The 24577-nt window shown below is 44.4% G+C and overlaps 1 protein-coding gene across 1 annotated transcript in view; it reads right to left on the bottom strand.

The window, feature by feature from the left end:
• Positions 1-10834: 10834 nt before the first annotated feature.
• SQOR (sulfide quinone oxidoreductase) overlaps positions 10835-24577 on the bottom strand; it is a 92981-nt gene continuing 79238 nt past the window's right edge. Inside the window, exons 7-10 of the mRNA XM_075342758.1 lie at positions 22925-23108; positions 15269-15336; positions 13431-13609; positions 10835-11157 (exon numbers count right to left, since the gene is read on the bottom strand). Of these exons, the coding sequence (XP_075198873.1) occupies positions 11100-11157; positions 13431-13609; positions 15269-15336; positions 22925-23108 (489 nt within the window). The 3' untranslated portion in view covers positions 10835-11099. The remainder of the gene's footprint in view (positions 11158-13430; positions 13610-15268; positions 15337-22924; positions 23109-24577) is intronic.

The following is a 24577-nucleotide window of genomic DNA, read 5'->3' as shown; positions in this document are numbered from 1 at the left end:
CAGTGATGTCTGTGCCACCAGCCCCTTCTGTGATGTACAATGAGGAAAACAAATATTTCATAAATTGCTGATTTTGCAAGTTTACCCATTTAAAGATTGGAGAGGTCTGTATTTTTTATCGTAGGTACACTTAAACTGTGACAGAATACAAAACAAAATCCAGAAAATCACATTGTATGATTAATTTGCTTTTTATTGCACTAAATATTTGATCACCTACCAACCAGCAAGAATTCTCGCTCTTACAAATGTTATTTTTTTTAAGAAGCCCTCCTACTCTGCGTTAATCACCAGTATTAAAATCTCCTGTTTAAGCTTGTTACCTGTATAAAAAACACTTGTCTAGTCAATCACGCTCCAACCACCATGGCCAAAACCAAAGAGCTGTTTAGGGACACCAGGAACAAAATTGTAGACTTGCACAAGGCTGGGATGGGCCACAGGACATATAGGCAAGCAGCTTGGTGAGAAGGCAACAACTGTTGGAGTAATTATTAGAAAATTAAAGAAACACAAGAAGACTGTCAGTCTTACTCGGTCTGGGGCACCATGCAAGATCTTGCCTTCTGGGGTAAGGATTATTCCGAGAAAGGTCAGAAATCAGCCCAGAAATATACAGGAGGACATGGTCAATGACCTGAAGAGAGCTGGGACAAAAGTCTCAAAGATTGCCATTAGCAACACACTACTCTTTCATGGATTAAAATCCTGCAGGGCATGCAAGGTCTCCCTGCTCACCCCAGCACATGCCCAGACCGGTTTGAAGTTCACCTATGACCATCTGGATGATCTACAGGAGGCATGGCAGAAGATCATGTGGCCAGATGAAACCAAAATAAAACATTTTGATCTCCACGCTCCGTGTTTGGAGGAAGAAGGATGAGTACAACCCCAAATACACCATCTCAACTATGAAGCATAGGAGTAGAAACATACTTTGGGGGTGCTTTTCTGTGAAGGGGACAGGACGACAGCACCAAGTTGAAGGGGGATGGATGGGATAATTTATTGTACAAGTTTGACCAACAACCACCTTCCCTCAGTAATAGCATTGAAGATGAGTCATGGCTGGGTCTTCCGGCATAACAATGACCCAAAACACACAGCCAAGGCAACTAAGAAGTAGCTCCATAAGAAGCATTAAGGTCCAGGAGTGGCCTGGCCAGTCTCCAGACCTGAACCCAATAGAAAATCTTTAGAGAGAGCTGAAACCTGAAAGACCTGGAGCAGATCTGTATGGAGTGGGCCAAAATACCTGCTACAGTGTGTGCAAACTTGGTCAAGAAATACATGAAATGTCTGACCTCTAATTGCAAACAAAGGTTTCTGTACCAGTTCTGCTTATCTAGTGTATCAAATACTTATTTCATGTAGTAAAATGCAAACTATTTAAAAATCATACAATGTGACTTCCAGATCCTGTCCTGGCTGAGGTGGAAGCTTAGAGGAGAAGCTCCTGCCACCCCTCACAGAAACCGACTAAAAAAAGACCCCCCCGGACGAGCCACCAAACAGAGAGCAGCACAGGAGGTTACCTAAAGCAGCCAGCTATGGAACGGTACCTCCTGAGAAGTGCTGGGAGCGGTGAGGGAGCCTGGAGAAGCTTTGACATGGACAGAGGAGAAGATAAGATAATGGCGCCGACAAGCCTGATGGGGGAGGAGCCTGAGCGCATGGTGCGAGACACAGAAAAGCAAACACAGAGCTGGAGGGGGAGAGATAGGGGAGATATGAGCGAGGAGACAGGAGATAAGGAAGATATGAGCAAGGAGTCACAGGAGGACACAGCAGGAGAGAAGTGGATGCAGGGGACTGATGACCGTGGATCGCAATGGGAGGATGAAGAGGATATGGAGGCAGAGGGGAGAGAAGATGCAGGCAAAGCAGGGCAGCTCAGAGACACAGCAGTGTTGGAGGATGAAACTGACAAACAGCACAGGGAGATTAATCCCACTCAGACTCACAGGAAGTCAAATGCAAGAATTAATAATACCCCTTCCAAAGGAAACAAAAAACAGCCTACTACACCAACATCACAAGCCTGCAAGCTATTGGGGGATGGAGGTGGTGGCCCAGTCCAGACAAAGAGAACTAAGAAAACAGCACCACCTGCAGGCCAAGACAAGTACACACAAAAGCTTAATGTGGACTATAAAAAACTGGCTGAAGAAGTGACATCACACTTGTCAAAAGAGGTTAAAGTGGCTATTGAGGCAGCCATACAAACATCATTAGCTAATATGCAAAAACAGATAAATGCCCATGCATCTAGACTGGCAGAATCAGAGCAGAGAATATCTGACTCCGAGGAGACAATACTGGCTATGCAAGCACAAATAGCAGCTCTAGCAAAATCTAATGAATACTTGAAGGATAAAGCGGAAGATTTGGAAAACAGATCGAGACGAAACAACCTACGTATAGTCGGGTTGCCAGAGTCTGTGTCGATTGGACAGTTGGATAATATATGCGAGTTGGAGCTACCGCAGGCCCTGGGCATAAAGGCGAAATTCAGAGTTGAAAGAGCCCACAGAGTGGGTCCACTGAGACACCAGGAGGCGAATAAGGGAGAGGGCCACAACTCAAACAAGAATACCCCGATAAGAGCCAGACAGGTGATTGTCAAGTACCTTGATTATAAGCATAAGGAGGAAATATTGAGGGCCTTTAGAGAACGAAAGCGTCCACTACAATATCAAGGCAACAGACTGCTAATTTTTGGGGATTATTCAGCGGAAGTATCCATTAGGAGAAAATAATTTACCAAAATTTGCTCATTTCTGTACAACAAAAAAGTAAAGTGCCAGGTATTATACCCTGCTACACTGAAAGTTAGAAACCCCAATGGCTCGTTTGTATACTACAAGGACTACAAAGAAGCAGAAAACATTCTCATGGCAGAGCTCGACAAGACTAGGTCAGAAAGGCAAGAAAAAGGAGCTAGTGGAGAAGGGAATAATAGAAGAGGATCCCCCACAAGCTCAGGAAGAGATGTGGGACGTCTTGGGGGACAAAAGCAAGTCGAGACCACGGAGGAAAGGAGGCCAAGCCCAGGTCGACAGCATAATTCTCGCCCGGAACACAGGAACCAACCCTTGCAGAGAAACCATGATACCTGAACTGGAACTCGCTCATTGTTTTTCCTTTTTTTGCCTGTTTTTTTTTTTTTTTTTTTTCTTCCCAAACAGGAAGAGGCGTTGAGGAGGATGCATTACGGAGAGAGGGTTGGGGAGGTGAGAGGAGGAGGGGGAAGGGAGAAAAGAGAGGAAAACATCCCAAAGTCTGGGTCCTCTTCCCCCCCCCTCTCTTTTTTTTTTTTTTTCTTCTTCTTTCTTTCTTCATCTTCTCTCCCCTTGGTCTTTTTTCTTTTTCTCCTTTGTCCAGGAACATCATCCAAATTCAAATGAAGTGGGCCTGTTCTGGGCGGACTGATGGCTACCTGGAGTCAGAGATAAGTAGGACTGGAGAATCTTGCTGAGGTTTTGACATACTGTGCTAATTTTTGCATAATTTTCAAAGGCTTATTCCAGTTAGTCCGGGGATAGAACATATATTTTTTGAGGGGTGATTAGGGAGCTACATATTTTGGCTAGGAATAGGGGAGCTCACCAACGTGGCTGAAAGCGTCGTGGATTTCTCGGAAGGGAAAATATGTTTTACAGTTACATGCTTTTTGTTGTATTTGTTATATTTGCAAGGTGGGGAAAGGGAGTGTCGATTTTGTGGTACCAACTGTGATTCTAGTGTCGAATATCTCGTCTTCCTTGATGCAGGGGCCCATAGGGGAGGGAGTAGTAAAAGCAGAATACATAGGTAAACATGATACAGATAACTACGTGGAATGTTAAAGGGCTGAGATCACCTAACAAACGAGCAATGATATTGAGACATCTGAAAAGACTAAAGACAGACATTGCCTTATTACAGGAAACCCACTTGGGGGGGGAGGACTTTTTCCGCATGAAGAAACATTGGGTGGGCACCGTTTACGGGGCAGCGGAACAAGGTAGAAAAGCGGGCACTATGATTCTAATAAATAAACAATTCAGTCATGAGGTAGTGGCACATGAGGCAGACGACCATGGAAGGTGGCAGCACTTAACGATCGTTAGTCCAGCGGGTAAACTCAGTATTTATAATGTCTATGGCCCAAATTCACAACAAATCACATTCCATGATGACATAAAGGCCACCATATTAGCAGATGGGGAGGCTAACATTATAGTGGGAGGCGATTTTAACACCGTCCCAGACTCAGCTGAAGATAGGAGGAGGGGCGAGGAGGGGACAGCTAATGTGGGCAGGAGTTTAGACAATAGGGATGTAACATTAGAAGACGTAGGACTGAAAGACATCTGGAGACTAACTCACCCACATGACAGAGAGTATACACACTTCTCTCACCCTCATGATAGCTGGTCACGTATTGATCAGTTCTGGATCTCGCAAGACTTACTGAGTGGAACGCAAGATTGTGTGATAGAGAATATGGTGATCTCTGATCATAGTCCGGTGAGATTGGGCATTAGAGAGAAATTCAGGAGAGGTACAGATATCATATGGAGATTCCTATCGTTCCTTCTCAGGCAAGATAATTTCCACAAGGTGCTACAGGAGTGGTGGGGAGAATTCGCAGAGGACAATAAGGAACATAGAGAGTCCCCAGTGATATTTTGGGAAACGGCAAAAGCGGTCCTAAGGGGCCGTCTGGTGGGGTACGCAGCCATGATCAAACGGAAAACCAATGAGAATTATAATTTCCATAGTGAAGCAGTACGGGTAGCATATACAAATTATGTGACAAATAGATCTCCCATGACAAAAGGCAGATGGCTGGAGGCAAAAGAGGGATTTGACGAATGGGCCAAAAAAAAGGAACAACTATTCTGGTCGCACAAGGAGGTTGACTTACATAGGTTTGGCAACAAGGCGGGAAGGATGTTGGCCAATCTGGCAAGGGGCAGCAGAAAGATGACAGTGATCTCTAAACTGAAAACAAAGGGGGGAGAGGTGACTACGGATCCTAAGGACATTAATAAACTGTTGGGAGATTACTATAGAAAACTATATGGGTCAGGGAATAACGACATGACTGATGAGGCAGAGTGGCTAAGACAAGCCCAAATGCCTAGCTTGACGGAGGAAGATGTGAGTGCCTTAAACGCAGATATCACAGTAGAGGAGGTGACGAGAACAATTGGGGAGCTTAACACCAACAAGGCACCGGGACCTGACGGTTTCAATAGTGAATTCTATAAGGCTCTGAAGGATCTGATCTCGCCGGATCTAACCTCAGTCTTTAATGCTTTCCTGGGAGGGGCGGAAATACCCAAAAATTCCAACATAGCATATATTAAATTACTCCCCAAGGGAACCAAGGACCTGGATGATCCCTCTAGTTATAGACCTATATCGCTCATAAATCAGGATTTAAAAATTATGTCCAAGATCATGGCTAACAGACTAGCCGAGATCTTACCTAGGATCATTACGAATCACCAGGTGGGGTTTATTAAGGGGAGAAATGCCGTTACCAATATCCGAAAGACAATTCTAGTGGTAGATGCGTTTAGACTGGGTCTCACTGAGGGAGGGGCTAGACCTGCCCTAGTTACACTTGACGCAGAAAAAGCGTTTGATAATGTAAATTGGAGGTGGTTAGACAGGGTAATGGAGGCCATAGGGATTGTAGGCAAGATGAGACTTTACATTAGAAACCTTTATGCCAACTCGGGAGCTAGGGTACACACTCCGGGCTTTCTATCAGACGTGTTCCCTTTGATGAAGGGAACAAGACAGGGCTGCCCATTATCTCCTCTTTTATTCAACCTGGCAATCGAGCCGTTGTCAAGAATACTACAGGGACAAAATAGCTTTAAAGGAATCAAGATAAGGGGTTCAGAAGTAAAGACAGCGCTTTTTGCTGATGACATCATACTTTATATGGGGGACCCCGGTGCGGATTTGCCACAGACTCTTGCCTTGATTGAAAAATTTGGCTCATTCTCCGGTTTCAAACTGAACAAAAAAAGTGCGAGATCATGTGCCTAAAGGGGCATCATGGGACAATGGGGGGACAAATAAGGGATGGCTGTCTATGTGGAATTCCTATAGCACAATCTTCAATTAAATACCTGGGAGTGCATATAGGAAGATCGGTGGAAACAATCTATAACTTGAACTATGGACCGCTAATCAGGAAAATTATAGTTCAATTAAAGGGATGGAAAGGTCTGCCACTTTCATTACTGGCAAGATGCCACCTGATAAAAATGATGAGCTTTCCTAGGCTGCTGTATCCCTTCCAGACAATCCCGCTATTGCTAAAACTAAAGGATGTGAATAAGCTCAACTCCGCGTATACAGAATTTCTGTGGAGGGGAAGGAAACCCAGAATAAAGTTGCGTACGCTGATGAAGTCAACAGAGGAGGGAGGTCTAAACTTTCCAGATGTCCAAGGGTATAATCTTGTATGTATCATGAGGCATGTAATTGATTGGGTGAGAGGAACGAGTAGGCACTCAGATCATGCGATGGAAACTAAATATGCGTCACCGTGGGATCTGACGTCCATTCTGCACTCCCCACTATCCAGGGTTGAAGGGCACATAAGGAACTCAATTATATTCCGAGACACCATGCTAACATGGAAGTCGGTAAGGAAAAAACTGGGGCTCTCATGGAAAGTGTCCAAGTACTTGAACCCCTGGGCATTCCCAAATTTTCCCCTGGGACGAGAAAACAAGCTATTTACTAGATGGAAAGAGAGGGGAGTCAGGAGAATGATAGATGTCATGAATGTGGAGGACAGGAGGTGGATGACAGGTCGGGAAGTGTTGGATAAGTACAACCTTAATAGCTCACATGTCATCCAGTATGAACAATTGAAACATGGAATAATAGGAGACCTTGTTGTGGTTGGAAGAGAGCTGAACAGAAGTTCGATTGATGAGTTACTGGAATGTGATGTAACAAGTATAAATGTCTCTAAAATTTATCGATCGCTAAGGGGGGTGCGTATCTCACGGGAGGATAGTCGGACTTTAAAAGCGTGGGGGAAACAATTGGGAAGGGAAGAAGTGGTGGATGATATACTGAGAGGATGGGTACAAGTGCGGAAACATATTACCAATGAGAGATGGAGAGACACTCAATTCAGAATTCTACATAGGGCCATTATAGGTTTCAACATACCAGGTAGGGATAGGTGGTGTCCTAAGTGTCAAAAAGAAAAAACGGATATGCTGCATGGGCTATGGGAATGTGAGACAATCGCTAGGTTCTGGAACCAAGTCAGACTATTTGCCCAGTCAACATGGGGAATTTTCAGCAAACTAGACTTAATGGTGTGGATTTTCCACTCCTTTGAGGGAGGAGTAGGAGAAGGACCGAGCACGCAGGAAAAGAGGAAATACGCAATAACGCATGACATAGCCATGATAGCTAAGCGTTGCATCTTAAAACACTGGATTCAAAGGGAGGGCCCATCCATAAAGGAGGTTATGGGCGAACTACACAACCTTCTGAAGTGGGAAAAACTAGAAGCGGAGAGGGATAAAGATGGGTTGACAGCCAAGTTTTTTGTGAGATGGAGACATTTTATTGAAAGCCAATTCACACAGGGAGAAATAATTAACCTGATGGCACCTTTTGTTCACTCGGAGTGGTATATCCTGAGCGATATCCAGGACAGCCTGGGTAAACTGAGAATCACCTAGGAGGGGGCTCTGGCGGGAGGGGGAGACGAGACGGTTGGGAATACCAAGGCACGCTAGCAAAATTGAAATCATTCAGGGACGACACAGAGATTTAACGAATTGTATTGCTATTGTTATATTATATTTCATTACCTCTGTTTTGGTTTAATGTTACTGTATACTATCTTAAATCGAATAGCAACATGGAACTCCAAATTGGGGTATCACCCACCTCTATGTCACATTTTGTCAGACGAATGTTCTTCTTTTGCAATGATACTTGTCATGTTTTTACAAATTTGAAAAATCAATAAAAAAAGTTTTGGAAAAAAAAAAAATCATACAATGTGATTTTCTGGATTTGGGGAGGGGGGGTGTTCGGTCTATCACAGGTCTGTAATTTTTATCATAGGTACACTTCAACTCTCCATTCTTTGTAGGAGAGAAAGCTAGCAAAATTGGCAGTATATCAAATACTTATTTTTCTCACAGTATACAGTGCCTACAAGTAGTATTCAACCCCCTGCAGATTTAGCAGGTTTACATTTTGAATTAACTTGGCATTGTGACATTTGGACTGTAGATCAGCCTGGAAGTGTGAAATGCACTGCAGCAAAAAAGAATGTTATTTCTTTTTTTATTTTTTTTTTAAATTGTGAAAAGTTTATTCAGAGTGTCATTTATTATTCAACCCCTAAAACCACCAGAATTCTGTTTGGTTCCCCTAAAGTATTAAGAAGTATTTCAGGCACAAAGAACAATGAGCTTCACATGTTTGGATTAATTATCTCTTTTTCCAGCCTTTTCTGACTAATTAAGACCCTCCCCAAACTTGTGAACAGCACTCATACTTGGTCAGCATGGGAAAGACAAAGGAGAATTCCAAGGCCATCAGAGACAAGATCGTGGAGGGTCACAAGGCTGGCAAGGGGTACAAAACCCTTTCCAAGGAGTTGGGCCTACCTGTCTCCACTGTTGGGAGCATCATCCGGAAGTGGAAGGCTTATGGAATTACTGTTAGCCTTCCACGGCCTGGACAGCCTTTGAAAGTTTCCACCCGTGCCGAGGCCAGGCTTGTCCGAAGAGTCAAGGCTAACCCAAGGACAACAAGGAAGGAGCTCCGGGAAGATCTCATGGCAGTGGGGACATTGGTTTCAGTCAATACCATAAGTAACGTACTCCACCGCAATGGTCTCCGTTCCAGACAAGCCCGTAAGGTACCTTTACTTTCAAAGCGTCATGTCAAGGCTCGTCTACAGTTTGCTCATGATCACTTGGAGGACTCTGAGACAGACTGGTTCAAGGTTCTCTGGTCTGATGAGACCAAGATCGAGATCTTTGGTGCCAACCACACACGTGACGTTTGGAGACTGGATGGCACTGCATACGACCCCAAGAATACCATCCCTACAGTCAAGCATAGTGGTGGCAGCATCATGCTGTGGGGCTGTTTCTCAGCCAAGGGGCCTGGCCATCTGGTCCGCATCCATGGGAAGATGGATAGCACAGCCTACCTGGAGATTTTGGCCAAGAACCCTCCGCTCCTCCATCAAGGATCTTAAGATGGGTCATCATTTCATCTTCCAACAAGACAATGACCCAAAGCACACAGCCAAGAAAACCAAGGCCTGGTTCAAGAGGGAAAAAATCAAGGTGTTGCAGTGGCCTAGTCAGTCTCCTGACCTTAACCCGATTGAAAACTTGTGGAAGGAGCTCAAGATTAAAGTCCACATGAGACACCCAAAGAACCTAGATAACTTGGAGAAGATCTGCATGGAGGAGTGGGCCAAGATAACTCCAGAGACCTGTGCCGGCCTGATCAGGTCTTATAAAAGACGATTATTAGCTGTAATTGCAAACAAGGGTTATGCCACAAAATATTAAACCTAGGGGTTGAATAATAATTGACCCACACTTTTATGTTGAAAATTTATTGAAATTTAACTGAGCAACATAACTTGTTGGTTTGTAAGATTTATGCATCTGTTAATAAATCCTGCTCTTGTTTGAAGTTTGCAGGCTCTAACTTATTTGCATCATATCAAACCTACTAAATCTGTAGGGGGTTGAAGACTACTTGTAGGCACTGTATGTCCCCAGCGTTTCCTGTGATGTCTATGCCCACAGCCTCTCCTGTGATGTATGTGCCCCAGCGTCTCTTGTGATGTATGTACTGCAGTCTACAAGTCTACTGTGATGTTTATACAGCAGCCACAGCGACTCCTATGTGAGATATATATATTATATATATATATACACACATACACATACACATACACACACACACAGCAGTGTCCTATGTGGTGAATATACAGCAGTACCAGTGTCTCATATGTGATGTATACGATATACATAAAGTATTATTACAAAGAGTTGACTGCGCTCCATACCAAGACAAACCTGGATAGGCAGATGTGATAAGTAACATGAATCAATACTGCCTAACATCACAGCCAAAGAGAAACAGCTCAAGCCACTACAATAGGGGGAGTTAATTGTTTGACCAAACAGCAGTGTCATTTTCAAGTTGATAATTTGTGCGGCTGCTGAAGGTTGGTAGAAATTTCCAAATCGCCCTTGGAAGAAAAAAAATGTTCCCCACCCCTGATTTAGATAATCAAGAGTGTACTGCTATGTTTCCCTGAATGCTGCCGTGGAAGAAAGAAATGGCCAACTGCAGCTTCTCCACAATAATTGCTGATTGACCGGATTAGAAAGGCCGGACTGTCGTGATGAGCTGATCTTAATGAAACGGTCTGTTTAGGTCCTAGAGATAAACTAAAAATTTTCTAGTTTGGTCAGTCTTATTTTTTTTCTTTACATAAGAGCTTGTATTATCAATAGTTGAATACAAGTAGCACTCTTTTATTGATGTGATGCAAAAAATGGCATGTACATATCTATATCACAGTTCATCCTAAATACCGGGAAAAAAAGCTGATGTCCAAACTCCCAGAAAACCCGTCTTACATAATTTGCCTAGTAAATGGTGTTCTGTGTGAAGGTATCATATGTAACCGAAATATCTCAAGCTGGAACATTGATGACGGCCTCAAATGCCCTGATGAGGTCAGGTCAGACTGAGAAGAAAGCCGTAATGGTGACTAGTCACTAAACAGAGAACCTTAAATGACACATTTTTGGCAACACTGATCTTATAGATTTTATTTGGTAAAAAAAAAAAATGTAACAAAATACATAATTGTTCTTGATGAGGAATAAAACCTTTAGAAAATAAAAATCTGCTAACTTTATCTGAAATATGAGGTTTTGCACGGTCATAGTATTAGTACATTCTTCCTGTGCAGGTCGGTGTAAACAGCCGTCAATCACTCCTCATACTGGACATGGCAATGGAGCTGGTGCCGCAAGAGCAATGGATGTGTATTTTGGATTACATTTCTACTTAAAGCCAAGGTGCATTATTTTTCTTAAAGGAGCTGGACCGCCCCAATATCCCCTGTTAAAAAAGAAAAAAAAAAGCGGAAAATTAAAGGCGACTTAATATTTGACAATGTTTTTACCATATAGTTATAGAATTAGAAATCTCACAATATTATCGTGTGCCGTATTGCTGAATAGTCGTATTCCCACATCCAGAGCCAAACTTTACTTTTGTTCCAATTTTCAATTACATTATTATAACTTAGAGCTGCATTTACATTTTGCAGGATTCAAAGTCAAAATGTTCCTTCATTGTCGGCTTAAAGGGGGTTTTTCAGGTGCGGAAAACCCCTGTCCCCCAGCTCTTCCTAATGACTAATCTGCATCAGTGGCTCTGGTCGAATTTACGGCAAGAGTCGCTGAACCTACTGATTAGCTACAGCATCGCTGATGTGACAGTGCTGCAGACAATAACAGAAACTGGGAGCAGGGGGCAGAGATTCAGCGCTGGACCCAAACAGGGAGAGTAAAGCACAGTTTGTTTCTTGAAAGTAAACTGCACTGGAAGATGCTTCCAAAAGCAGAAAACAGAATGTATTCTATGATTAGTATTTTGACAATATACCGTATTTTTCGGATTATAAGACGCACTTTTCCTCCCAAAAATTTGGGAGGAAAATGAGGGATGCGTCTTAAAATCCGAATATAGCTTTACCTGGGGGTCCTCTCTGTGCGGCGATCGGGCGGCCGGGTGCCTGTGGCTGCGTGCAAGTGGCCGGGTACCTGTGCTTGCGTGCGGGTGGCAGCCGGGTGCCTGTGTGCGGGAGGCAGCCAGCACAGACAAGCACCCGGGTTGCCGCCCTCACACAGGCACCCAGCTGCCGCCCGCAAGCAGGCACAGGCACCCGACTGCCGCCGTCTTGGATGAGAGCTCCATCTGCACACGCGCCGCTCCAGGCGCCATCATTTGAACCGGGACCGTGGACACTGGCCTGCTGCACGACTCACCCGCTGCCGCCATCACGGACGCCGCAGCGCCTGCCACTACGGACCCCGCGGCTCCTGCCACCACGGACCCCGCGGCTCCTGCCACCACGGACCCCACCGCCACTGACCCGCTGCGCCTGCCAGCACAACCTCTGCCTCCTGTGACCCCGCTTCACCACCACTGCTGCCCCCCTCCGGTAAGAGAACACTGGAGTATAAAACTGACCCCATTTTTATTTTTTTACCTTTTTTTATGTCTAAATTTGGGGTGCGTCTTATAATCGAGTGCGTCTTATAAAGCGAAAAATACGGTACTTTAAAGGGAATCTGTCAGGTCCAAAATACACCCAGAACCACGAGAAGTTCTGGGTGTATATTGAGAATTCCTGCCTAACTGTCCCTGTATACACTAGCATAGATAAAGAGATCTTTAGAAAAAAGATTTCTAAAGATCCTTTATGATATGCTATTGATACCAAGGACTAGTTGCAAGGGCATTAGTTTTCTTGGCTAGTCGGCCCCCTTAGCATGTAAGCACGTCCCTGTGGGCGTGCTAACATGCTAATGAATGTACAGCATCAGAGACATGGTCAATCTCACCTCTCTGCAGCCACTGTGCCCGACTCTGGATTTTAGCTAATAAGTGCAGGGACTAGTCGCAAGGGCGCTATTTCCCCCAAATAGTTCGCCCTCTTAGAATGTAAGCATGCCCACAGTAGCATACTAACATACTATTCAATGCCCATTGTCATTGGTGGTGGCGCTTGTATCTGTGTCCGTTGTTACTGCCTCAGACGCTGAGTTTAGGCTCAGTGCACATGATCAGAAGTCCCGGCACTTCCAGTCATGCGCACTAGACCTCTCTGAAGCCGAAACGTGTACATCCGACTTCATAGTGCAAAAGACAGGAAGTTCTGGGGCTTCTGATCATGCGCACTACGCCTAAATCCGGCGTCTGAGGACATAGGTACACACGTTACCGCCGATGACGCTGGGCATTGGTTAGCATATTAGCACACCCCTGTGGGCGTGCCAACATGCTAAGAGGGCAGACTAGTCAGGGGAAATAATGCCCTTGTGACTAATTCTGGGTGCATATTGGACTTGACCGATTCCCTTTAAATGATTAGCTTCATTGATCATAACAGGAACAAAACAAAAAAAAAATGGCAAAATACCCTAACTTATACTATCCCATTTATCCCATAGTCACAAATATCCTATAATGCTTGCCATTTTATACTCATGGGTTCAAAGGGAAAATGCTACCAGCTATAAAGTGCAGATTACGATCTATATTTGCGCTATGCTTATTTAAAAGGGAAATTGTGTTCGGAATTAAAAATGAAGGCAATCACTTACTTGAGCAGCATATTCCAGTACAGGAATGGCATCATGTCAGCCTTCATATGGTACATGGTTCTTCTCTCTTTACCCTGATCAATAGGAAAAGTCTCCAGGGGCTGAGCATTGTAGTCAAATTCTGCCAAAATCACTTTTCGGTAGCCAGTTACCAATGGACATGAAGTGTATCCATCATACTGCAAGCAATGGAAACATTACTCAATTTGGCAAAAAAAAAAGTATCTAAATGATTTATTGTGACACCAATGCTATAAAACAATGGACTTCTAATAACTTTGTAACTCCAAGATCCTATCACATTTTTTTTATTCTATACAAGAGATTTAACATAATGGACGGAAAACAAGGCTATCGCCTTAATACAGTTGGCCCTACATAGTAGATTAACCCCTTAAGGACCGGGCAATTTTTCATTTTCTCCTCGCCTTATTCCAAGAGACATAACTTTTTTTATTTTCCGGTCGATATAAGCCTTGTGAGGTCTTGTTTTTTGTGGGACAAGTTGTGCTTTTGAATGACACCATCGATTTTATCATGTGAAGTAATGGTAAGTGGGAAAGAAATTCAAGTGTGATGAGTGAAATTCTAAATTTTTTTTTATATTTTTTTTTTTTTACACAGCATTCATTTTACCATTACACTGACCTGGCAGTATAATTTTCCAGGTCAGTACAATATGACGTTGATACCAAACATGTATAGTTTTTGTTTCATTTAAGTGGAGGAGAAAAAAAAAAAAATCACAAATTTTGAAAAAAATAAATAAATCTTGCTTGTGTCGCGACTTTCCCAGGGCCATAATGTTTTACATTTTTGGGATGTGGAGCTGTGTGAGGGCTTGTTTTTTTGCACCCCGAGGCTGAAGATTTTATGGATATTATTTTGGGGTATATACAATGCTTCGATTACCTGTTATTGCTACGGTGGAAAAGAAAAAACTGCAATTCTGGCGTTTCGATTTTTCTTGTTACGCTGTTTATCGATTGGATTAATTTATTTCAGATTTTGATAGAACGGACTTTTACAAATGCAGTGATACCAAATGTGTAGTTTTTTTTATTTCTCAGTTTTTAATGTGGTAACAGGAGGGTAATTTTAACTTTCTTTTTATGTTTTTCATATGTTTTAATACTGTTTACTGTATTTAATAGTCTCCTTCAGGCACTAGTCTGCTTATTCTATATACAACAATGCCGCAAGTGTATAGAGCAAGGCCCCACACCTCTCTAGTCGGAATGTGGCTAATCATCTAACATGCATGTGGATGGGTCAGTTCTTCCGCTCCTGGCAAATTTCCAAGAAAAAGGATGATGCATGTTAGAGTTAGGCTATTGTGCGCACAGTGCGTTTTTGCGCGTTTTTCGAGGGTGCGTTTTTGTGCTCAAAACTGCATGACATTGTTTTCCCAGCAAAGCCTATGAGTTTTCATTTTTGCTGTCCGCACACATTTTTTTTAGCTGCGTTTTTCAGCTGAAAAAATGGTCATGTCAATTCTTTTCTGCGTTTTTCTCCGTTTTCCACCTATGCAATGCATATGCAAAACGCAGTGATAAAAAACATGCAGCCAAAAACGCACAAACGCTGCAAAAACGCATGCGTTTTTACCAATGCGTTTTTTTGCGGCAAAAAACGCACAAAAACGCAGCGTGCACGCATAGACTAAATATGCCCAATCTTTTTATTATCAGGGGAGATGACTTGTGTTGAAAGGAAGGATGCATATTTGTGGGGTACAGGAATGCATGTATGTTTGGGGGTACTCAAACAGTAACAGTTGGCTAAAGGATCTAATTTTTATAGCAAGTATTAGAGTAACTACATGGAACATTACAAACCTTGGCTGATGAATTTTGGCCTTTCATCACCAAAGAAATGGTTTTATCCAGAACTGCTGACTGGGCCGCTGGAAATGAAAAAATGGTTTGTTAGACGTTCAAACACCTGACTCCACAATACACAGGTATTTGTATGAGAGGTCCCGATGTACAATGTTCTGGTAGGCCTATCTACTTTCAAAAGTATATATCTGATCTACATATTTATTCTGTCTCCTGGCAAAGGGTGCCAAATTCTGCTTTGTCTAGTAATTGTTATACAATCAAATCAACATTTAAAAATTCAGGCAAACTTAAAAGTGCTAACCTACTAATCAGTGCGGGTTCAACCAGTGAACCAATGGACAGAACACGGCGTCCCATAGAAAATTAATGGAGTTTTATACTCCATTAATTTTTGAGCTTTACGCTCCAGTGTAAAGAACAGTGCTGTGGAGTCAGAATAAAATGGACAGACTCCAACTGCTAAAATATATAATAAATGGAGTTCAGCGATTCAATGCAGTATGTGATCACTATGTTTTTCATAAGAATTTGGGAAGTTATTAAATCCTATAAATGTGTGTTGTATTCCTGATCTAACAATCTTAGCTATTAGTTGAGATGAATCTGTGCTGCACTTTATGTACATGCTCAGTAGCCTATTTACTGCATAGTGTATTGTATACTTACAATTTATTAAAGTTTTTTGTATTCTAAAGTTGTATTCCAATAAATATATTCTGTTCTATCTAAAGAGCTTGATTATTGTATCATAATTATGATTAAAATACAGCTGTTACCATTTTACTACAGTAAATTTATCACTTAAACATGAGTCATGTATGAGGGAGTCAGAGACATGGAGTCAAAGTCAATGTCAGGGAAACTGAGGAGTCTGAGCTTTGGCTTACTGACTCCACACCCTGGTACATAACATAGAAAATAGCCCCATTCTGATTGGTGCGGGTCCCAGTGGTTGGAATCCAACTGATCAATAAGTTATCATCTACCCAACGGATAGGTGATAAATTATTGTCACTGGACAACCACTTAAGGGTATCCTATAGGATTAGATGATTAGAAAAACATTGCTGCATTTTGTTTTTTTATAAAGAACCTCTCTAGAGCGGTTGATTTTTCAGCACTGGAAAGGCACTATAAGGCTATGTGTCCACGTTGCTTTTTACCTGCTTTTTCAACTGCAGCGTTTAATGCCAAAATGGATGTGTTCTGCTCTTCAAGCTTAGTCTGTGGGAATTTGGGTTTCTAAACCCCACTATGCAGTTCAAACTGCAGCCTATTTGTGGCAGAAATTTGGGCAACCCAACCCAAATTCCCACAGACTAAGCTTGAAGAGCAGAACACATCCATTTTGGCATTAAACGCTGCAGTTGAAAAAGCAGGTAAAAAGCAGGTAAAAAGCAACGTGGACACATAGCCTAATTGTAAGTCCCTGCTCCCTGTCATATACTCACCTTCCAGCATCACTCTGGTTCCATGGCACCATCTTCTGCCCGTAACTTCTGACTGTAGGGAAGTCAGAGGTTATGTCACAAGCGCTCATTAAAAGTCTATGAGAGCAAGAACAAGGCATTGAGTCCTGACCTCTGGCGCGTTCTATGAAACACTGGAGCAGCTGGCAGGTCACAAATCGCTGAGACCAACTGGAGCGCCACTGGAAACAGATGAAGAGGGCAGCAGGAGAGTATAAGAAGGGGATTTACATTTAAAGCACCACTCCAGTGCTGCAATAAAAAAAAATGCTGGAATATGTCTTTAATATTGGTACTCTTGTCCATGGGTTATACCTGACATTGTAACTCATGTCCATTGAAGTGATTGAGGCTGAATAGAAATGCCACACAGCAACAACTGTAGAAAAAGACATGAATTGCACATCTCAAAATCACACTTTGATCTAATGCCGCTAGGCAAAAATTAAATACCTCAACATGAGGTTCTTGGTTTAACATTCTGATCAAACTGTGTGAAGCCCACTGCCACGTCACGGAGAACCTCTGAGTGGGTCCCTAATCTATACCTAGAAAGTGTGGCACCATGTGCCAACCATCCCCACGGCTGCAATGCACCAGCAGGGCAGGCGACCTGGTGCCTCACATGTGACGCCCTGGACACCCCAGGGGTCACAGGTCATGTGACACTCACCACATACACCCCCACCCCAGTAAGGTACCATCAGTCAACCAAAAGACCTGATTGCCTCCCTCAGAGTCAGACAGGCACACCAGGTGGGCGGAGTCAGGCGGAAAGACATGCCCTCCGAGGAGTCTGCTGGCCTGAGGCAGGAAAAACACAAGCAGATGGAGAGAGTAGACAGAAAAGGAGAGGAATGAGAGGACTCAGCTCTGCTTGGGGCCTGGGTTGGAGCCTAGGACCCCAGATCAGTCAGGCAGGCAGACGGTAGTGGCCGCCTGCAGGAGACCGGGAATACGACTGGCGTAACCGTAAGGGACAGGGTAGTGGCCCGCCGGAACCGAACCGGGGAGCTAACTGGATACCGGAGCACCAGGCAGGGTACTCAGACCCCGAAGTAGGCTATAAGCCACCACCATAGTCAAATCAACTGATTGCGGTCTGGACTTCAGGGGTTCATTCCCACCTAAGTCCCGATTGAAGGCAACAGCCCAACCCGTCCAGATAGGAGCCACGGCCAGAGGCCAGAGATCCAAGGGGCCAGCGTCTGTGGGCAAACGGGCTCCTCCGACACATATACGCCGGGGAGCGGGCTACCAGTGCCCAGGCACCGTAGCCAAGATCACATACAGGTGCAGGAGAAAGGCGGACATTACCAACCAATCTGGAGAAACTGCAGCCGGCTGCGGGCCCCGTTCGTCACCCCGTTTGGTTCACCAGTGACTCTGTGTGGTTTAATCGTGAGTACACCAGTGCCCTCGGGCACCGCACTGCACCGCAACCCACCGCCCTGCAACCTCACTACCGGTCCCCGGGACATACCGCCCCTACCACAGAGGGGTAAACACCAAGCTGCTCCACTACACCGATCCCGGACGAGCCCCCGTACCTTCACCGCAGTGGTGGTGTCAGTCATCACCACAACCCATGGGTGGCGTCACGAACTGTACAACACAAGCACCCCACAACCCCTGCGTGCACCGCCACTACACCCCCTTCCAGAGTGACGTGACCCCCGGGTCACAGCCGAGGCTGCGGGGCGGTACACACACACACACACAACACCCATACTGCAAGGCACAGCCACTATGGCTCCAGGCCCCACTGACACAAAACCACCACAACAATAGCCACCACACAGCACCCGCACACTGTGGAATGAGCTGTACACTCCGCTTCATCAAACTCTCAGTGTGTAAACTGAACAGAAAAGGCAGAACCCCTCTTTGCAGTCTCCTGCTAATTAAAAATGCCTGTGCCAAATGGGAGGAGGGCTGATTCATGTAAAAAACACAGGGGACAGACAATGCAATATGCCAAAACTGTAGAAAAAGACATGAATCGCACATCCCAAAATCACACTTTGATCTAAAGCCGCTAGGCAAAACTTTCTGCCTTTTCTGTTTTCTGTTTACACACTAAGAGCTTGAGGAAGGGGAGTGTATAACTCCTTCTACAGTGTGCGGGTGCTGTCTGGTGGCCATTGTTGTGGTGGTTTTGTGTCAGTGGAGCCTGGAGCCATGGGGGCTCTGCCTTGCAGCATGGTGTTATGAGGCACCAGGTCACCTGCTCTGCTTGTGAATTGCTGCTGCGACGGTGGTAGGAGCACGGCGCCGCACCTTCAAGGCATAGATTAGGGACCCACTCAGAGGTTCGCCATGACGTAGCCGTGGGCTTCACACAGTCTAATCAGAATGTTAAACCAAGAACCTCATGTTCAGGTATTTCATTTTTGCCTAGCGGCTTTAGATGAAAGTGTGATTTTGGGATGTGCAGTTCATGTCTTTTTCTACAGTTGTTGCAGAAATGCCACACAGAACAGGTAGACAGATATGGAGCTGTTTTTGGATGAAAGCAGCCATATTTTTCTAATTTTTGATAAACCCTTTAAGACCTTGTAAATTTATTCCATTCCTGATGCTCCTCCCCTTTGGATAAACCGTCTGGACTCCACGGTCATGCTGCAGGCGACATGTTCCCTTGTCTTCTGCCGATTATTCTAACATGATATATTTAGCTTTTTTTGCTCGAGATGAAACCATTCTCCAGTTGGGAAAAAGAACCACAACCATTAAACTGCAGTAATGTTTAAAGTCCCCTTTATTACCATTAGAGACGGTCAGCAATCTGAAGACTAAACCTTTCAAGAAATGTACCTGGAAACCCTGGGGCAATGTAACAAGTCTCTGGCTGCCCCGATTTATATTTTGGAGTATATACTAACCCTGAATTTGAGGACGGGGCCAAATGTCTAATAGAAAAAAGAACAGTATGACAACCACTATCTTCTAAGAAAGAAACTCTGTGCTGGACATTCAGGGGCTAATGGAGGTCAACACTCAGTAACCTTATGTGACCGGCACAAGTAACCACCGATAAAGACAAACACCCATGTACCAGGACAGACGGAGATACTAGCTAGATCCGTGCAGAAGTGTGACCTTAATGCAGCACTTGGGCTTCTGTCTGTAATGTATATATGAATGTATATATGAATTAATATAAGAAATAACAGGAGAGAAACAAATCAAATTATTATTATTTTTTAAAAATATCATAAATTTCAATATTTAATATATATTAATAAATTGTTAAAAAAAGTCCATCCATAAACTCTCCACTCTTTGTAAAAAAGGCCACGTCTAACAAAAGACGGCGCCTTATCAGTGATGGGATATGTGCATGCAGGGCGCAGATAAGCATAGGGAGCCGCTTCTACAGAACAGCTGGTTCAGCACTGACCACCCGAAAAATCAAGTCTGGACTCATCCTCGTCTTGTAAGAAATTACATGATGGCGGTGAAGTAGTTAAGACAAGTGCAAAATCAATTTAATTTGAGCTAAGTAATATCAAACAAAAAGCCATGAAGCCGAGGACAAGCCAAAATAGTAATTAGTTGCATAACATGTAAAAGCTTCTACTAATGTGATGATTATGATAAGCAAGGGCATGCTTCTAGGACAAGGTTAATTTATATCGTACTATTAACGGTTATTTCCATCTTAATAAATGGCTAATGTCAGACAGCGCTTGTAAATTAATACGAGCAATTTTGCATTTTACTGCTTATTAAAATATTCAGCGGTTCTGTATGTGGAGGACAGTGAGCCGCTGCCAGACACCTCCGAATGGATTATTTGCAGGGAGAACAGAAAAAACGGGGCCAGCATTAGTGTTAGTATAAGTATAACGTATAGGTGCACATTAATACGGCTACCATGAAAAGACAAAAACTAGAATAAACCGTATTTAGATATCCTGCAATAAGTAAATAAATAATAATAATAATACATGTAAAAAAAACCCCAGAGTGCTTAGTTGACATTATTTTGATTAAAAGAGCATAAACGCCATCCTGCCGATACAAGGTGTACCCAATCAGGATGGTCCCTAAATGCAGACTCTCGCATCGCAATGTGCCAGCACACCTCACAGAGTAGGGCCTGGGCCTGACTGTACTACACCTACCTGTGGAAAGCTGAATAGACAAGGTGCACAGTCCATGTACCCTGTGTTTTTTACATGTACTATTATATATTTACTTACTGCATTGTTTGTATTTTCTGTGTTTTTTTCTAGGTTTGTTTCCGAAGGATCAGGCATTTTAACAAAAGAACAAAAAAGAAGCCCAAAAATCGCTTTACCAACAGTGATCTCCACCTTACTCAGGGAGGCCTACAATGCTTCTATTTGGAGCACTAAGGCTGTGTGTGCACGTTGCGTTTTTTCATGCGTTTACGCAGCGTTTTAAACTGCAGCGTAAACGTGTGCATTCTGCTTCCCCTGCAAAGTCTATGAGAAGTCAGTAAATTCCATGCGCACGTTGCGTTTTGAAATGCAATATTTCAGATGCCAAATTTTTTACAAAATCAATGCGTTATAAAAAGCAACATGTCACATATTTTGTGCGTTTTGGATGCTTTTCCCACTCTGTGGGAGAGCAAGTATCCAGAACGCATCCATTCTGCATTCAAAATATATACAAAACGCAGCGTTTTGGCTGCGTTTTAAAACGCACATGCAGTGACAAAATGCTGCAGAATATTTGTCACGGCAGAACGCAACGTGCGCACATACCCTAAAAGTCTGTATAAACATTTCAATAGTGACTAACTTTATTAAATCCACTCATATTAGCAACTGGGAAAATGAAGCGAGCAGGGAGCAGGAGCCGGCATCTGGCAGCTGCGGTAAGCTGTAACCAAGATAAACATCGGGTAACCAAGGTGGTTACCCGATATTTACCTTAGTTACCAGCCTCCGCAGCTCTCACGCTGCCTGTGCTGCCGGCTCCGGCTCTCTGCACATGTAGCTGCTGTAGACATCGGGTTAATTAACCCGATGTGTACTGTAGCTAGGAGAGCAAGGAGCCAGCGCTAAGCAGTGTGCGCGGCTCCCTGCTCTCTGCACATGTAGCTGCATTACACATCGGGTTAATTAACCCGATGTGTACTGTAGCTAGGAGAGCAAGGAGCCAGCGCTAAGCTAAGCGGTGTGCGCTGGTAACTAATGTAAACATCGGGTAACCATACCCGATGTTTACCTTAGTTACCAGTGTCCGCAGGTTCCAGACGCCGGCTCCGTGCAAGCGCAGCGTCGCTTGCACGTCGCTGCTGGCTGGGGGCTGGTCACTGGTCGCTGGTGAGATCTGCCTGTTTGACAGCTCACCAGCGACCATGTAGCGATGCAGCAGCGATCCTGACCAGGTCAGATCGCTGGTCGGATCGCTGCTGCATCGCTAAAGTGTGAAGGTACCCTAAGAGATATTCTCACCTGTCTTCCGTTCCCGCGATGACTCCAGCTGCTTCTTGCGCCACAAAGCATTCAACTGCAGTAAAGCGCTGACAGCCTCGGCGGCCTTGTGTATTGGACGCTATCACGGAGGGGTCTATGTGCCTGTGGTCCACAAGAAGCATTCCTCCATGATTGCGTGCAATACACAGGGCCGCCGAGGCTGTCAGCACTTTACTACAGTTGAATGCTTTTTGGCGCCATAAAGCATTCAACTGTAATAAAGCTTTGCCAACATCTTGCAGCGGCCGCTCCGTGCACTGGACGCTATCACAGAGGGGTCTGTGCCTGCGGTCTGCAAGAAGCAGCTGGTGGCAGCGCGGGCACAGAGGACAAGTGAGAATATCTTTTATTGTGTGTAAACGATAGCATGATAGGAGACAGAAGGGAACCAGTAGGAGGACATTATTAAACAATGGGAACATTACAGCAGAGGACATTATTAAACAGTGGGGACATTACATCAGGGGACATTATTAAACAATGGGCACATTACTGCAGGGGACATTACTATACAATGGGGACAATACAGCAGGGGACATCACTAAACAATGGGGATATTACTCGGGTCGGCTTACACTCGATTATATACAATATATCCCAAATTCTATATTTTAACTGGAAGAGTTGGGGGTCGTATTATACGCCCAGTCGTCTTATACGCCGGAAAATACGGTAAATAGTGTCAAAACTGACATTAAGTAATACTTAGAACAGAATTTTCTTACCTAAAGCAGCTGCTGTTTTTGATGTTGGAAGGTTTGTACAATCTCCAATTCCAAAAACATTGGGATACTTCTTATGCTGTAGGGTGTCCTTGTCTACATCCACCCAGCCAGCTGCGTCACCCACGGCACTGTTCACAAGCACATCTGGGGGTCCCATTGGAGGAGTCACATGAAGCATTTCATACTGCAGGAAGACAAGTCAGTCTCATTGTCTTTCATGCATAGAACAGAAGGTAAATCACTTCCTGATATAAAAGCAATAAATTATTGGCATCATATTTGGAATTGGACTCTAAGGCGGGCTTTGCACACTACGACATAGCAGGTGCGATGTCGGTGGGGTCAAATCGAAAGTGACGCACATCCGGCGTCACTTGCGATGTCGTAGTGTGTAAATCCTAGATGATACGATGAACGAGCGCAAAATCGTCGTCATCGTATCATCGCTGCAGCCTCCGACATTTCCATAATGCCGGGGGAGCGACAGGTACGATGTAGTTCCTCGTTCCTGCGGCAGCACACATCGCTGTGTGTGAAGCCGCAGGAGCGAGGAACTTCACCTTACCTGCCTCCCGGCTGCAATGAGAAGGACGGAGGTGGGCGGGATGTTTACATCCTGCTCATCTCCGCCCCTCCACTTCAATTGGCCGCCTGCCGTGTGACGTCACTGTGACGCCGCACGACCCGCCCCCTAAGGAAGGAGGCGGGTCGCCGGCCAGAGGGACGTCGCACGGCAGGTATGTGCGTGTAAAGCTGCCGTAGCGATAATAATCGCTACGGCAGCTTTCACTATATATCGAACGTGCGACGGGGGCGGGACTATCGCTGCAGCATCGGTAACACATTGTTACCGATGTTGCAACGTGCAAAGCCCGCCTAAGGCTATGTGCGCACTGGGAAATGGAATTTTCTTGAGAAAATTCCGCATGCTCTCAAAGATTACCGCACCCGCGGTAAAAAACCGCGGGAAACCGCACCCGAAAACCGCATGCGGTTTGCTGCGGTTTTACCGCGGTATTGCCGCGGTTTTGCCGCGTGCGGGTTGGGATGTGCTTTATTGCATTCAATGCAATAAAGCACATTGAAAAAAAAAAAAAAAAAGTCATTTAATTCTGAGATAGTGAGATAGTAGATAGACAGAAGAATAGATAGAGGGATAGATAGATAGATAGATAGATAGAAAGATAGACAGACAGAGGGATAGATAGATAGATGACAGATCGCTGCATTTCCCACGGTCGGCAGTGAGTTCACATTACCGGCCGTGGGAAATGACCGGTAATTACCTCTGCTGTCTGCTGCTTTCATTCAGCGCTGTGTCTGTGACAGTCGCGGCTGGATGTAAGCAGCGCAGGACGTCGAAGCGGTGGATTACGCCGGAGCTTTGGTGCGGGAGGGGTTAATAAAATGGTGAACGAGGCTTGTTTGTTTTATTTAAAATAAAGGATTTTTCGGTGTCTGTGTTTTTTTCACTTTACTTACAGGTTGATCATGTCAGCTGTCACATAGACGCTGCCATGATCAAGCCTGGAGTTAATGGCGGTGGTCCCCCACCATCATTAACCCCTTGTATTACCTTGCTGCCACTGCTACACGGTGGCAAGAAGAGCCGAGGACACGCCGGTGCTGCCGCATAATGTATGCGACAGTGCC

The sequence above is a fragment of the Anomaloglossus baeobatrachus genome, chromosome 4, assembly GCF_048569485.1.
Source record: "Anomaloglossus baeobatrachus isolate aAnoBae1 chromosome 4, aAnoBae1.hap1, whole genome shotgun sequence".
Taxonomy (NCBI): Eukaryota; Metazoa; Chordata; class Amphibia; order Anura; family Aromobatidae; genus Anomaloglossus; species Anomaloglossus baeobatrachus.
The sequence above is the reverse complement of the archived record's forward strand: the minus strand, read 5'-3'. Positions and strand labels throughout refer to the sequence as shown.